Below are 14,702 nucleotides of genomic sequence, written 5' to 3'. Positions count from 1 at the left end.
CAGTAGCATTTGCTAGTTTTAATCCAGTACGGTGAGTCTTTTTGTTTAACATAATTCTACTTGACACTATCTGAGTATTTGAGGTTTAACTTGGCATTATTGCTTGTTTTGTCTCTGGTATCATATTGACTTTAGGAAAGTATGCCTGAACAGAAAATAGAAATATTCCCATGACTCAGAGGAATGATATTTTAAATGTAATATTCATATTTCATCTAAGGACTACAAGTTATTTTGAAACAATGTTTCATCAATTCTCAAAGCAATCTATTTTATGGGGAAACAAAAAAGAACACTCTTGTGTTCTAACCTCTCCCTGTGGAGATAACTAAATTATCCAGTTGTTCTAAATTCAGGCCTTGATATTTTAACTTCTGAGTAACAGACGGCATCTGAGGAGCTGTTTCTGTGATGATCAAGGTTCTGAGATGTGCTCAGGAACCTCCCATTACCTAGTACCCAAGGGATCTGCTGAAGAAGCTACTCAGTTAAGGCTAATACAGAATCAATACTGGCCTCAGCATCACACTTACCTACTCCACCTCTCATCTCTCAAGGTGAGTGAGTCTGTTGAAAAATCATTCTTCCCAGGAAATACACTGTCCGTGATACTATCTCCAAAGAGCATTGGTCTTCTCGTATATGCAAAGGTGATGCCCCAGGCACAGCAAAGCCACTTCATCTGTTCTAGCAAGGCCAGAAGAGAAAGTTTTGGGTTCAACCAGACTGGCTGCACACATACTGCCACTGTACCTGTCGTTCTAATGAACTTGAATACACTCATGTCTGTGCTCCAGGGATTCAGATTGTCCTTTTTAAGATAGAATTATCTTTTAAAACTATTGCTGTGGGGACCAAATGTCTCCACCTGCTACTCTGTTTTCTAAAGGCATTGGGCCATTTAGGTCCACATTATGCTCTTTTAGAAACAACTTAGTCCTCCTATATCTAGGTCTCACAGGGAAATGTATATGCTGAAATTATGGATCAGGATTTTTAAGGTACTAGCCAGGGAATAGTGTAGCTCAAGGCCATTGACCCAGTGTTGTCTGAATGGGTTGAATTTCTTTAGACTAGATATACTTTCTGAGACCTGGGGAAATGTACATTTATCGCACTCCCTGCTTCCATCTCACTCAGCTCTTCTTAGTTTCCAAAAGGAGCATGGCTTCCTTCTTTTCTTGATTTTCATGACACTATATGCTCCTGATTTTCCTCCTACTTCTATATCTACTTCTGCTTGCCTTCTATGGAATCCATTTTCTTGCCCATCCCTTAAATGCTTCTGATTTTTTCTCTTTTTTCCTCCTCCTCAAAATCTAAATGATTTTATCCACTTTCACAACTCCAATTATTCTGTTTGTGGTGACTTCTGACCAGCTCTCTGTCCTGCATATCAGACCTGTACTAACCTGCAACTTGAGATCTCAACTCATGTTTTCCAAAGTTACCTCAAAATCAACGTGTTGATACAGGTGGACTGAATTTATTATGCCTACTGGAAAGCCTTCGCTCCTATCTTTCCAAGATGAGTGAATGATGTCCACCTGCCAGAATACTGTTAGAAATCTAGGCATAATTCATGGCCTCTTTCTTCCTCTCCTTCTACATCCAATTTCATATCAGATGTCATTTTAGATGACATATAGATTTCAGGTACCTTTCAGATACACTGCTGCTACTGCAATACAAACAGGCACTATCTCTGGTCTGCATTACTTCAGCAGCTCCTAATTGCGATTTCTGCCCCTAGTATTGCTCTCTCCCATCACTTGTCTACACTGAAGGCAAACTAATCTCTAAATCACTAATCTAATCATAGTATTCCACCAGCTAACAGTTTTCAGTTGCTATACGTTTCTTTTCTTTTTCTTTTTAATTTTTGTGGGTATATAGTAGGTGTATATATTTATGGGTACATGAGATGTATTGATAAAGACATGTAATGTGAAATAAGCTTACCATGAAGAATGGGGTATCCATTCCTTCAAGCATTTATCCATTGAGTTGCAAACAATCCAATTACACTCTTTATTTTAAAACGTATAGTTATTATTGACTATAGTCACCCTGTTGTGCTATCAAATAGCAGATCTTATTTCTTCTTTCTAACTTTTTTTTATACTTATTAAGTACCCCTGCCACCTCTGGTAACCATCCTTCTACATTCTGTGTCCATGAGTTCAATGTTTTGATTTTTAGATCCCACAGGTAAGTGACAACATGTTATATTTGTCTTTCTGGACCTGGCTTATTTCACTTACTACAATGATCTCTGGTTCCATGCATATTGTTGCAAATGACTGAACCTTACTCCTTGTTATGGCTGAATAGTACTCCATTGTGTATATGTACCACATTTTTTTTTTTTTTAATACAGAGTCTCACTCTGTCACTAGGCTGAAGTGCAGCGGTGCGATCTCGGCTCACTGAAACCTCCGCCTCCCGGGTTCAAGCAATTCCCCTGCCTCAGCCTCCTGAGTAGCTGGGACTACAGGTGTGCACCACCATGCCCAGCTAATTTTTTACATTTTAATAGAGATGGGGTTTCACCATATTGGCCAGGATGGCCTCTATCTCCTGACCTCATGATCTGCCCACCTCAGCCTCCCAAAATGCTGGGGTGAGCCACCAAACCCAGCCACATTTTCTTTGTCCAGTCATCTGCTGATGAACATTTAGGTTGCTTCCAAATCTTAGGTATTACAAACAGTGCTGCAGCAAACACAGGAGTGCAGATATCTCTTCAATATACTGATTTTCTCTCTTTTGTGTATATACCCAGCAGTGGGATTTCTGGATCATGTGGTAGCTCGATTTTCAGTTTTTTGAAGAAACTCCAAACTGTTCTCCATAGTGGTTGTACTAATGTACATTCCCACCAACAGTATACAAGGGTTCCCTTTTCTCCATGTCCTCTCCAGCATTTGTTATTGCCTGTTTCTGGATATGAACCATTTTAACTTGGATGACATGATTTTCATCTTTCTGATAATCAATGATGTTGAGCCTCTGTTCATATGTCTGTTTGCCATTTGTATGTCTTCTTTTGATAAATGTCTGTTCAAATCTTTTGCTCATCTTTTAATTAAATAATTAGCTTTTATTCTATAAAGTTGTTTGAATTCTTTATATATCCTGGTTATTAATCTCTTGTCAGATGGGTAGATTGAAGATATTTTTCTCCCATTCTGTGGGTTGTCTCTTCACTTTGTTGATTGTATCCTTTGCTGTGCAGAACCCTTTTAATTTGATGTGATCCCATTTGTCCATGTTTGGTTTGGTTGCCTGTGTGTATGGGATATTGCTCAATAAATTTTTGCCCAGACCAATGTCCTGGAGATTTTCCCCAAAATTTTCTTACAGTAGTTTCATAGTTTGAGGTCTTAGATTTAAGTCTTTAATCCATTTTGATCTGATTTTTGTATATGGTGAGACGTGAGAGATAGTGACCAAGTTTTATCCTTTTCCATATGGATATCCAATTTTCCCAGCACCATTATTGAAGATACTGTCTTTTCCCTAGTGTGTGTTTGTAGCACATTTGTCAAAAATGAGTTCACCATAAATGTGTGAATTTGCTTCTGTATTTATTCTTTTCTGTTGGTCTATGTGTCCGTTTTTATGCTAGTGCCATGCTGTGTTCGTTACTATTTCTCTGCAGGATAATTTAAAGTAATGTGATTCTTCCAGTTTTGTTCTTTTTGTTTAGGATAACTTTGGCTATGCCAGATCTTTTGTGGTTCCACATAAATTTTAGAGTTGACTTTTCTATTTCTGTGAAGAATATCATTAGTATTTTGATAGAGATTGCATTGAATCTGTAGATTGCTTTGAGTAGTATGGACATTTTAACAGTATTGATTCTTTCAATCCATGAACATGGAACATTTTTCCTTTTTTTTTGGTGTCCTCTTTCATCAGTGTTTTATAGATTTCATTATAGAGATCTTTCACTTTTTCTGGTTAATTCCTAGGTACTTAATTTTATGTGTGGCTATCGTAAATGGGATTGCTTATTTTATTCCTTTTTCACATTGTTCACTGTTGGCATACAGAAATGCTACTGATTTTTGTATGTTGACTTTGGATACTGCAAATTTACTGAATTTGTTTATCAGTTTTGTTTTCTTACAGAGTCTTTATGTTTTTCCAAATATAAGATCATATCATCTACTAACGAGGAACATTTGACTTCTTTCTTTTCAATTTGGAAGCATTTTATATCTTTCTCTTTCTGACTGGTCTAGCTAGAAATTCCAGTACTATTTTGAATAACAGCGGTGACAGTGGGCATCCCTGTCATGGACCAGATTTTAGAGGAAAAGCTTCTAGTTTTTCCTCATTCAGTATGATACTACCTGTGGGTCTGTTGTATATGGTTTTTATTATGTTGAGATATGTTCATTCTATCCCCAGCTTTTTAAAAGAATTTTTATCATGCAGGGATGTTGACTTCTATCAAATGCTTTTTCAGCATCAATTGAGATGATCATATAGTTTTCATTCTTCTTTCTGTGGATATGATGTATCACATTAATTGATTTGCATATGTCTAACCACTCTTGTATTCCACGGATAAATCCCAATTGGTCATGATGAATGGTCTTTCTAATATATTGCTGAATTAACTTTGCTAGTATTTTGTTAAGAATTTTTACATCAATATTCATTGGCGATATTGGTTTGTAGTTTTCTTTTTTTTCTTTTTTTCCTTTTTTAGATGTGTCTTTCGTTTTAGTATCAGGGTAATACTGGCCTCACAGAGTGAATTTGGAAATATTCCCTCCTCCTCTATTTTTCAAAATGATTAGAGTAGAATTGCTATTAATTTTTCTTTAAATGTTTGGTGGAATTATTCAGCAGTGAAGTCATCAGGTCTCAGGGTTTTCTTTACTGGGAGACTTTTTATTATGGCCTTGATCTCATTACTTGCTATTGGTCTGTTCAGGTTTTTATTTTTTTCCTAGTTCAATCTTGGTAGGTTTTATGTGTCTAGGAATTTGTTCACTTCTTCTAGGTTTTCCTATTTATTGGCATGTATTTGCTCATAGTAGCCACTAATGATCTTTTGAATTTCTGCAGTGTCAGTTGTAATGTCTCTTTTTCCATTTCTGATTTTATCTATTTATGTGGATCTTCTTTTTTTTTCTTAGTATGGCTAAAGGTTTGTCCATTGTGTTTTTCAACAACTGACATTTTTGTTTTCTTGATCTTTTGTATTTTTTTCATTTCAATTGCATCTATTACCACTCTGATCTTTATTATTTCTTTTCTTCTAATTTTGGGTTTGGTTTGGTCTTGGTTTCCTAGTTCTTTAAGATGCATCATTAGGTTGTTTATTTGAAGCTTTTTTCTCTTTTGGGACATAGGCACTTGTAGCTATAAACTTCCTTCTTAGTACTGCTTTTGCTGTATCCCATAGGTTTTGGGGTGTTGTTTCCATTATTATTTGTTTCAAGACATTTTTCAATTTCCTTCTTAATGTCTTCATTGACCCACTGGTCATTCAGGAGCATATTGTTTAATTTCTATGCATTTGCATAACTCCCAAAATTCCTCTCGTCATTAATTTCTAGTTATATCCCAATTGTGGTCAGAGAAGATGTTTGATATTTAGATTGTTTTGAATGTTTTAAGATGTTTTGTGACCTAAAATATGGTCTATCCCTGAGAATGATCCATGTGTTGAGGAAAAAAATGTGTATTCTGTAGCTCTTGGATGAAATGTTCTGTAAATGTCCATTAGATCCATTTGGTCTATACTGCAGATTAAGTCTGATGTTTCTTTGTGGATTTTCTATCTGGAAGATCTGTTCAGTACTGAAAGTAGGGTGTTGAAGTCGCTGGCTATTATTGTATTAGGGCCTATTTCTTTCTTTAGCTCTAAAAATATTTATTGTATGTATCTGGGTGCTCCAGTGTTGACTGCATATATATTTATGATTGTTATATACTCTTGCCAAATTGAACCCTTTATCATGGCACAGTGACATTATTTGTCTCATCTTACAGTTTTTGTCTTGAAATTTATTTTGTCTGATATAAGTATAGCAACTCCTGCTTTTTTTCTGTTTATTTGTTTCCATTGGCGTGGAATATCTTTTTCCAGTCCTTTATTTTCAATCTATGTGTGTCTTTACAGGTGACATGTGTTTCTTGTAGGCAATAGATCACTGGGTCTTGTTTTCTCATCCATTAAGCCAGGCTATGTCTTTTGATTGGAAAGTTTAGTTCATTTACATTCAATGTTATTATTGATAGGTAAGGACTTACTCCTACCATTTTGTTATGTGTCTTCTGGTTGTGTTGTGGTCTTCTCTTCTTTTTTTCTTTTTCTGCTTGTCTTCTTCTAGTGAATATGACTTTCCCTGGTGAGAGAATTTAGTTCTTGCTTCTTATTTTTTGTGTATCCATTGCATGTTTTTGGTTTTAGGTTACCAGGAGGTTTGCAAATACTATCTTATAACTCATTATTTTAACTTGATCACTTAACACTATTTGCATAAGTAAACAAACAAAAAGTAAACTAATAAAAATATGCCTTAACTTCATCCCCCAACTTTTAAACATTTTGTTGTTTCTACTTATATTTTATTGTACTGACTGTGTCTTGAAAATTTGTTGTAGTTTTTATTTTTGATTGGTTCATTGTTTAGTCTTTCTACTGAGGATAAGAGTAGTTTACACACCACAGTGATGGCGTTATAATATTCTTTGTTTTTCTGTGTACTTACCATTACCAATAAGTTTTGTACCTTTGACTGATTATTTATTGCTCATTAATGACCTTTTCTTTTTGATTGAAGTACTCTCTTTAACATTGCTTGTGGGGTGGGTGTGGTATTGATGAAATCCCTCGGCTTTTGTTTGGGAAAGTCTTTATTTCTCGAAGGATATTTTTGCTAGAGATCGCACTCTAGGGTAAAAGGTTTTCCTCCTTTCAGTACCTTAAATATGTCATGTCATGCTCTCCTGGTCTTCTTGTGTTTGGATATTAATATCTTTCTCTAATTTTGGAAAGTTCTCTGTTATTATTTCTTTGAATAAACATTCTACCCTTATGTCTTTCTTTTTCACTTATTTAAGGTCATTAACTCTTAGATTTGCCCTTATGAGCCTATTTTCTGCATCCTGTAGGCATGCTTCATTGTTTTTTATTCTTTTTTCTTTTGTCTCCTCTGTATATTTTCAAATACCCTGTCTTCAAGGTCACTATTTCTTCTGCTTGATCCATTCTGCTATTAAAGGACTGTGATGCATTCTTTAGTATACAAATTGCACTTTTCAGCTCCAGAAAATTTCTGCTTGACTCTTTTTAATTATTTTAATATTTTCGTTGAATTTATCTGATAGAATTCTGAATTCCTTCTCTGTGTTATTTTGAACTTATTTGAGTTTCCTCAACACAGCTACTTTGAGTTCTTCATCTGAAAGGTCACATATCTCTGTTACTCCAGGATTGGTCCCTGGTGCCTTATTTAGTTCATTTGGTGAGGTCACATTTCCCCAGACGGTGTTGATGCAAGTTAGATATTCTTTAGTGTCTGGACATTGAAGAGTTAGGTATTTATTCTAGTCTTTTCTGTCTGAGCTTTTTTGTAGCCATCCTTCTCAGGGATGCCTTCTGGAAACTTGAAAAGACTTGGGTTTTGTGATCTAAACTGTGTCTACTTTAAGGGGCACCCCAAGACCAGAAATGCTGTGATTCTTGACGACTTATAGAGGTATCATCTTGATGGTCTTGGTCCAGATATGCGAGAATTCTCTAAGCTACCAGGCAGAGATTTGTTCTCTTTCCTTACTTCCTTCCAAACATACAGAGTCTCCTGCTCCATTTTGAACCACCTAAACCTGGGGATGGAATGAAACAAGCACCTCTGTGGCCACCACCACTATGACTGTGCTGGGTCATACCTGAAGCCAGCAAAGCACTGGGTCTCACGCAGGGCCTGCTGTAACCAGTCCCTGGCTGCTGTGTATGGTTTCTCAAGGACCTGGGGCTGAACAATCAGGAGGCGGCAAATCCAGTCAGGTCTGTATCCTTCCTTTCAGGATGGCAAGGTTCCCCAAGCCCTGGGTGCGTCCAGAAATGCCATCTGGAGTCAGGAAGTAGAGCCAAAACCCTTAGAAATATATCTGATATCTTATTGTATTGCAGCTGAACTGGCACTAAAAACACAAGACACAGTCCTTACCAGTCTTCCCTGTCCTTTCCAAAGGTACAGGAGCCTCACCGTATAGCCACCACCACCCCAGTCATGATGAGTACTTCCAGACTACCACTGATGTTCCCTTAAGGTCCAAGATCGCTTAAGTCTGCTTCTGGTGGATGCTGCCTAGGCAGGGACTCACCCTTCAGGGCACTGGGCTCCCCTCTGACCCTGGGCAGGTCCAGAAATGTCATCCAATAGTCAAGTCCTGGAATCAGGGACTCTAAAAGTCTGCTTGGTGCTCTACCCACCATGGCAGTGTTGGTACCTAAGGTGCAAGACAAAGTCCCCTTTACTTTTCCCTCTGCTTTTCTCAACAAGAAGCAGTTTTGTCCCACAGCCACCATAGCTAGTAATGGGCTGAGTCTTACTTGCCAGTAAGTCTCAGAGGTTCACCCAAGACCCAAGATGTAGTACCCGGATATCTCTGCTGGTTATTTGGGGCCAAGGGCTCTTCGGTTAGCAGGTGATGAATGCTGGTAGGTCTACATCCTTTTCTTCAAGGCAACGAGTTCCCTTCTGGCCCAGGGTGTGTCTAGAAATGTCATCCGGGAGCTAGGGCCTGGAACGGGGACTTCATGACTCTGACTGGTGCCCTATCCTGCTGTGGCTGAGCTGGTATCCAAGAGGCAACACAAAGTCCTCACCATTCTTCCCCCTCTTCTCCCAAGTGGAAGAAAGGGGTCTCTTTTACAACCACAAGCTGTGCAGCCTGGGTTTAGGGGAGAGGTGATGCCAGCACTCCCTTGGTTACCAAGCTGATGTCTCAGTATGGAGTTGCCTACCAGTTGCAGTTCTTAAGACCTAGACTGCCTTTCAAATTTACTTGGAGATACAGAACACTGTAGCCCTCTGTGGTGAGGTTTGCAGGCACTCTGACTGCTGGGATCTGCAATTCCCTCTCTGGCTAGGCCTGGTTTAAATATTCCCTGTGTGACTGGGCATCAGCTGAGTTAGGTGTGGTTTTCATTTCTGCTCTAGCAGGACAGCACTGAATTTAATACCTCACAATTAGTGTATTCTCCCTTCCCCAGAGCCCAGAGCTGCTCTCCATACCAGGCCATTGCTGCTGGGGGTTGAAAGGGATAGTGTCAGTGATTCAGGACTGTTTTTTCTATTTCTTCGGTGGCATTTTCAGCAATATAAAGTTAAATCCAGGTACTATAGGTATTCACCTTATTTGTAGTTCTTTTTTTTTTTTTTTTTTTTTCTATTATACTTTAAGTTCTAGGGTACATGTGCATGACGTTTATATCATGTATAACTCCCCAATGCAATCCCTCCCTCCTCCCCCCTCCCCATGATAGGCCCCAGTGTGTGATGTTCCCCTTCCCGAGTCCAAGTGATCTCATTGTTCAGTTCCCACCTATGAGTGAGAACATGCGGTGTTTGGTTTTCTCTTCTTGTGATAGTTTGCTAAGAATGATGGTTTCCAGCTGCATCCATGTCCCTACAAAGGACGCAAACTCATCCATTTTGATGGCTGCATAGTATTCCATGGTGTATATGTGCCACATTTTCTTAATCCAGTCTGTCACAGATGGACATTTGGGTTGATTCCAAGTCTTTGCTATTGTGAATAGTGCCGCAATAAACATACGTGTGCATGTGTCTTTGTAGTAGAGTAATTTATAATCCTTTGGGTATATACCCAGTAGTGGGATGGCTGGGTCATATGGTACATCTAGTTCTAGATCCTTGAGGAATCGCCATACTGTTTTCCATAATGGTTGAACTAGTTTACAATCCCACCAACAGTGTAAAAGTGTTCCTATTTCTCCACATCCTCTCCAACACCTGTTGTTTCCTGACTTCTTAATGATTGCCATTCTAACTGGTGTGAGATGGTATCTCATTGTGGTTTTGATTTGCATTTCTCTGATGGCCAGTGATGATGAGCATTTTTTCATGTGTCTGTTGGCTGTATGGATGTCTTCTTTTGAGAAATGTCTGTTCATATCCTTTCCCCACTTTTTGATGGGGTTGTTTGTTTTTTTCTTGTATATTTGTTTGAGTTCTTGGTAGATTCTGGATATTAGCCCTTTGTCAGATGAGTAGGTTGCAAAAATTTTTTCCCATTCTGTAGGTTGCCTGTTCACTCTGATGGTAGTTTCTTTAGCTGTGCAAAAGCTCTTTAGTTTAATTAGATCCCATGTGTCAATTTTTGCTTTTGCTGCCGTTGCTTTTGGTGTTTTAGACATGAAGTCCTTGCCCATGCCTATGTCCTGAATGGTACTACCTAGATTTTCTTCTAGGGTTTTTATGGTATTAGGTCTAACATTTAAGTCTCTAATCCATCTTGAATTAATCTTCGTATAAGGGGTAAGGAAAGGATCCAGTTTCAGCTTTCTACTTATGGCTAGCCAATTTCCCAGCACCATTTATTAAATAGGGAATCCTTTCCCCATTTCTTGTTTCTCTCAGGTTTGTCAAAGATCAGATGGCTGTAGATGTGTGGTATTATTTCTGAGGACTCTGTTCTGTTCCATTGGTCTATATCTCTGTTGTGGTACCAGTACCATGCTGTTTTGGTTACTGTAGCCTTGTAGTATAGTTTGAAGTCAGGTAGCGTGACGCCTCCAGCTTTGTCCTTTTGACTTAGGATTGTCTTGGCAATGCGGGCTCTTTTTTGGTTCCATATGAACTTTAAAGCCGTTTTTTCCAATTCTGTGAAGAAACTCATTGGTAGCTTGATGGGGATGGCATTGAATCTATAAATCACCTTGGGCAGTATGGCCATTTTCACGATATTGATTCTTCCTATCCATGAGCATGGTATGTTCTTCCATTTGTTTGTGTCCTCTTTGATTTCACTGAGAAGTGGTTTGTAGTTCTCCTTGAAGAGGTCCTTTACATCCCTTGTAAGCTGGATTCCTAGGTATTTTATTCTCTTTGAAGCAATTGTGAATGGAAGTTGATTCCTGATTTGGCTCTCTGCTTGTCTGTTACTGGTGTATAAGAATGCTTGTGATTTTTGCACATTAATTTTGTATCCTGAGACTTTGCTGAAGTTGCTTATCAGCTTAAGGAGATTTTGGGCTGAGACAATGGGGTTTTCTAAATATACAATCATGTCATCTGCAAACAGGGACAATTTGACTTCTTCTTTTCCTAACTGGATACCCTTGATTTCTTTCTCTTGCCTGATTGCCCTAGCCAGAACTTCCAACACTATGTTGAATAGGAGTGGTGAGAGAGGGCATCCCTGTCTTGTGCCAGTTTTCAAAGGGAATTTTTCCAGTTTTTACCCATTCAGTATGATATTGGCTGTGGGTTTGTCATAAATAGCTCAAAAAGCTTATCCACCATGATCAAGTGGGCTTCATCCCTGGGATGCAAGGCTGGTTCAACATTCGCAAATCAATAAACGTAATCCAGCATATAAACAGAACCAAAGACAAGAACCACATGATTATCTCAATAGATGCAGAAAAGGCTTTTGACAAAATTCAACAGCTCTTTATGCTAAAAACGCTCAATAAATTTGGTATCGATGGAACGTACCTCAAAATATTTGTAGTTCTTATGAAGGTGTTTTTTGTTTTGTTTTGTTTTGTTTTTTTGCTATGTAGATAGTTGTTAACTTGGTATCCTTGCAGGTGGGACGCTGTCCTTGCAGGGGGATGTGGAGCCTTCTGTTCCACCATCTTGCTCAGCCTCCCAATTCAGTTGTTATATATTTCTCAAGGCCCTCTATTGTCTGGGTTTTTTTCTCTTTAACATCTTTCAAAACAACCTTACCTTTTTTATACAACTTCTTCTAGGTTTTTAAACTCTCCTCCCTTTTTTCCCTTTTCTCTCCCTCTCCTTCTCCCTCTCCATTTCATCAGGAATTTAATGTTCACATGTATTTCCATCAAACTTTCTTTGTTAGTACACTATCAGGTCTCTGGCCTATTCATTTATCCTTTTGTCATGGAAACCTCCCTTCCTGCCCTGCCCAAGTTATAGTAGTTCTCATTCCAATATGCTGTCAGATGAAGCTGGACATCATCATTAACATCACCTGTATCTGTCTGCCTGTATCCCTTGCTCCTAAGCATACACCATGATTCTGTCAATGAATGTAAAAATGGTATTTCCTCTGCCTGAAAGTGCATTGCATCATCCTCCACCTACCATTCCCACCTTTGTCCATCTAAATCTTCATAATCTTTCAATATTTATTTTAGGGAGCATGCTTCTGAAAGGTTTTCCTTGATTTTCCAGGCTATGCTAGGTGACTCTCCACTGTGATCTCATGGTGATGAATGAGCTCTTACAGTGAAAGTCTAATCACACCGCTTCTCTGCTCAAGATACATCAAAGGCCCCTATTTTACTCAGAGTGAACATCAAAATGCTTATAATGGCCTAATGTGCCCTACAGAATCTGCCCCCTTTTCCTCATTATCCTCATTTTTTACTACTCTCTTCTTTTCTCTAAGCTTAAGCATGCTACTCCTTTTGTGCCATGGCAATAGCTGGGATGCTTTCACTAGATAGCCGCATGACTAACTCCCTTGTCTCCTTCAAACCTTTGCACAAATGTCCCTTTATCACTGAGGCATATTAAGCCACCCTATTTTAAAATGCAATCTGCATCACTCCTCCCCACCTGCAGATTCCTAATCTTCCTTTCTTTTTTTTTTTTTTTTTTTTTTTTTTTTTTTTTTTGAGACGGAGTCTCGCGCTGTCACCCAGGCTGGAGTGCTGTGGCGGATCTCAGCTCACTGCAAGCTCCGCCTCCCGGGTTCACGCCATTCTCCTGCCTCAGCCTCCCGAGTAGCTGGGACTACAGGCGCCGCCACCTCGCCCGGCTAGTTTTTTGTAGTTTTTAGTAGAGACGGGGTTTCACCGTGTTAGTCAGGATGGTCTCGATCTCCTGACCTCGTGATCCGCCCGTCTCGGCCTCCCAAAGTGCTAGGATTACAGGCTTGAGCCACCGCGCCCGGCCTAATCTTCCTTTCTTTTCTCCATTTCTATAGCACTTATTCCCTCCTATCAAACTATACATTTTTATGACTCTTGTTTATTGTCTGTTTCTCCTTATGAGAATGTAAGTTCCACAGGGAAAGATATTTTTATCTGTTTTGTTTACTTGAATCCTCCAGGTGCCTACAGTGATGACTGGAACTTAATAGGTGCCCAGTAAATGTGTTTGAAGAAATGAGCCTTGATTATATTGTGCTACAATTTCTTCCTTGTCTGCCTACCTACCACCAAACTGTACACGTTTTGAAGGCAGGGGATTTTACTATTATGTCTATTTACATTATCTTAGCACATTTCCTCATAATAGTGGGTTCATAATAAATGTTTACTAAGTGATGTATTCATCTCTGACCTCCCCACTCCATAGTTTTGAAGGGTTTGTGATGACACCATATAAAATCAGAATATAAATGCAAGAATGTTGTTTTTTTAGTAGGGAAGCGTCATTATAAACTATTACAGTATCTAGGATCTGCCGAGATGAGGACTCCAATACGGACCAATATGAATATTTCTCCTACAGAGTTTCTGCAAAGGTTAAGAAACCCCCAGAGTCCATGTGGCCTTTTCCTCTTCCTGTACCTATACGTGAAACATTTATTTTAATAAGCTAGAAACTAAAGGGAAGACTGAGAATTGTAGAGCTTGAAAAATAATATCTTGCCTTCTGTGACTTTTCTTTTTGTTTCCTTTCTCAGAGCTCTTCCTGCCATGATGCAGTGGGTCCGCACACAGAAGCCAGGAGAGAGTGGCATCAATATTGTCACTGCCGATTTTGTAGAACTTGGTGACTTTATCAGCACTGTCATAAAGCTCAACTATGTCTTTGACGAAGGAGAAGCCAACACTTGATAGCACTACTTGGAGTTTCCATGATTAAGATGGAGAAGGCTCATTGTATTAGGGCATATTATCTGTAAACAATCTGATCTTCCTATTTCACTGAGTCTCTGAAGGGGATAGGGCTGGTAGTGGGTGGGAAAAGGGGAAAAACTATTTCTTCAGTGATTACAATCATACTCTTCATCACTATAAATATTTCATTTCCCATTTGATGCGTGAAATCTACTTCTAGTGTTAGGAAGAAAAAAAAAAAAAAGACCAGTAACTTTGTTTTTCAAAATTATTCTTTGTAATATAGAACTTATATGTGTTTAGGTTCTCTATTTCCATCCTACAGCTCCTACACTGTCTATATCCTGTAACCTTTCTGCTCCCTCTCTTGCTCGCTCTTTTTAATCAGATACTGTATGGAAATCAAAACAATTGAATGCCCAACATTTTGTGTATTACGTTGTTGTCTTAAAACGTACTTGTTTTGTGGGACTTGGTATAATACTCTATAGTCATCTGCAGTTGGGCAATCATAGCTAACTTTTGGTCATAGAAAATCTTCATCAAATCAGTTTCCATGCATCAGTAATATTGAAGGTCATAATCAGTGATTTTTGTTATATGAAAATAATAGTGTTTCACAGTATTTCTATTTAAGGCAGCTATAAATATAGGATTAAAA

General features: G+C 38.6%; 1 protein-coding gene across 1 annotated transcript in view; it reads left to right on the top strand.

Moving 5' to 3' along the window:
- The window catches only part of PLCXD3 (phosphatidylinositol specific phospholipase C X domain containing 3), a 208,548-nt gene extending 194,278 nt beyond the window's left edge, over positions 1-14,270 (top strand). The window contains exon 3 of the mRNA XM_033179457.1: positions 13,885-14,270. Within this exon, the coding sequence (XP_033035348.1) occupies positions 13,885-14,038 (154 nt within the window). The 3' untranslated portion in view covers positions 14,039-14,270. The remainder of the gene's footprint in view (positions 1-13,884) is intronic.
- The last annotated feature ends 432 nt before the right edge of the window (positions 14,271-14,702 follow it).

This window comes from Trachypithecus francoisi, unplaced genomic scaffold, assembly GCF_009764315.1.
Source record: "Trachypithecus francoisi isolate TF-2019V2 unplaced genomic scaffold, Tfra_2.0 Lachesis_group2, whole genome shotgun sequence".
NCBI classification, from domain to species: Eukaryota; Metazoa; Chordata; class Mammalia; order Primates; family Cercopithecidae; genus Trachypithecus; species Trachypithecus francoisi.
Note: the sequence above shows the minus strand (reverse complement) of the source record. Positions and strands in the feature narration are given on the sequence as shown.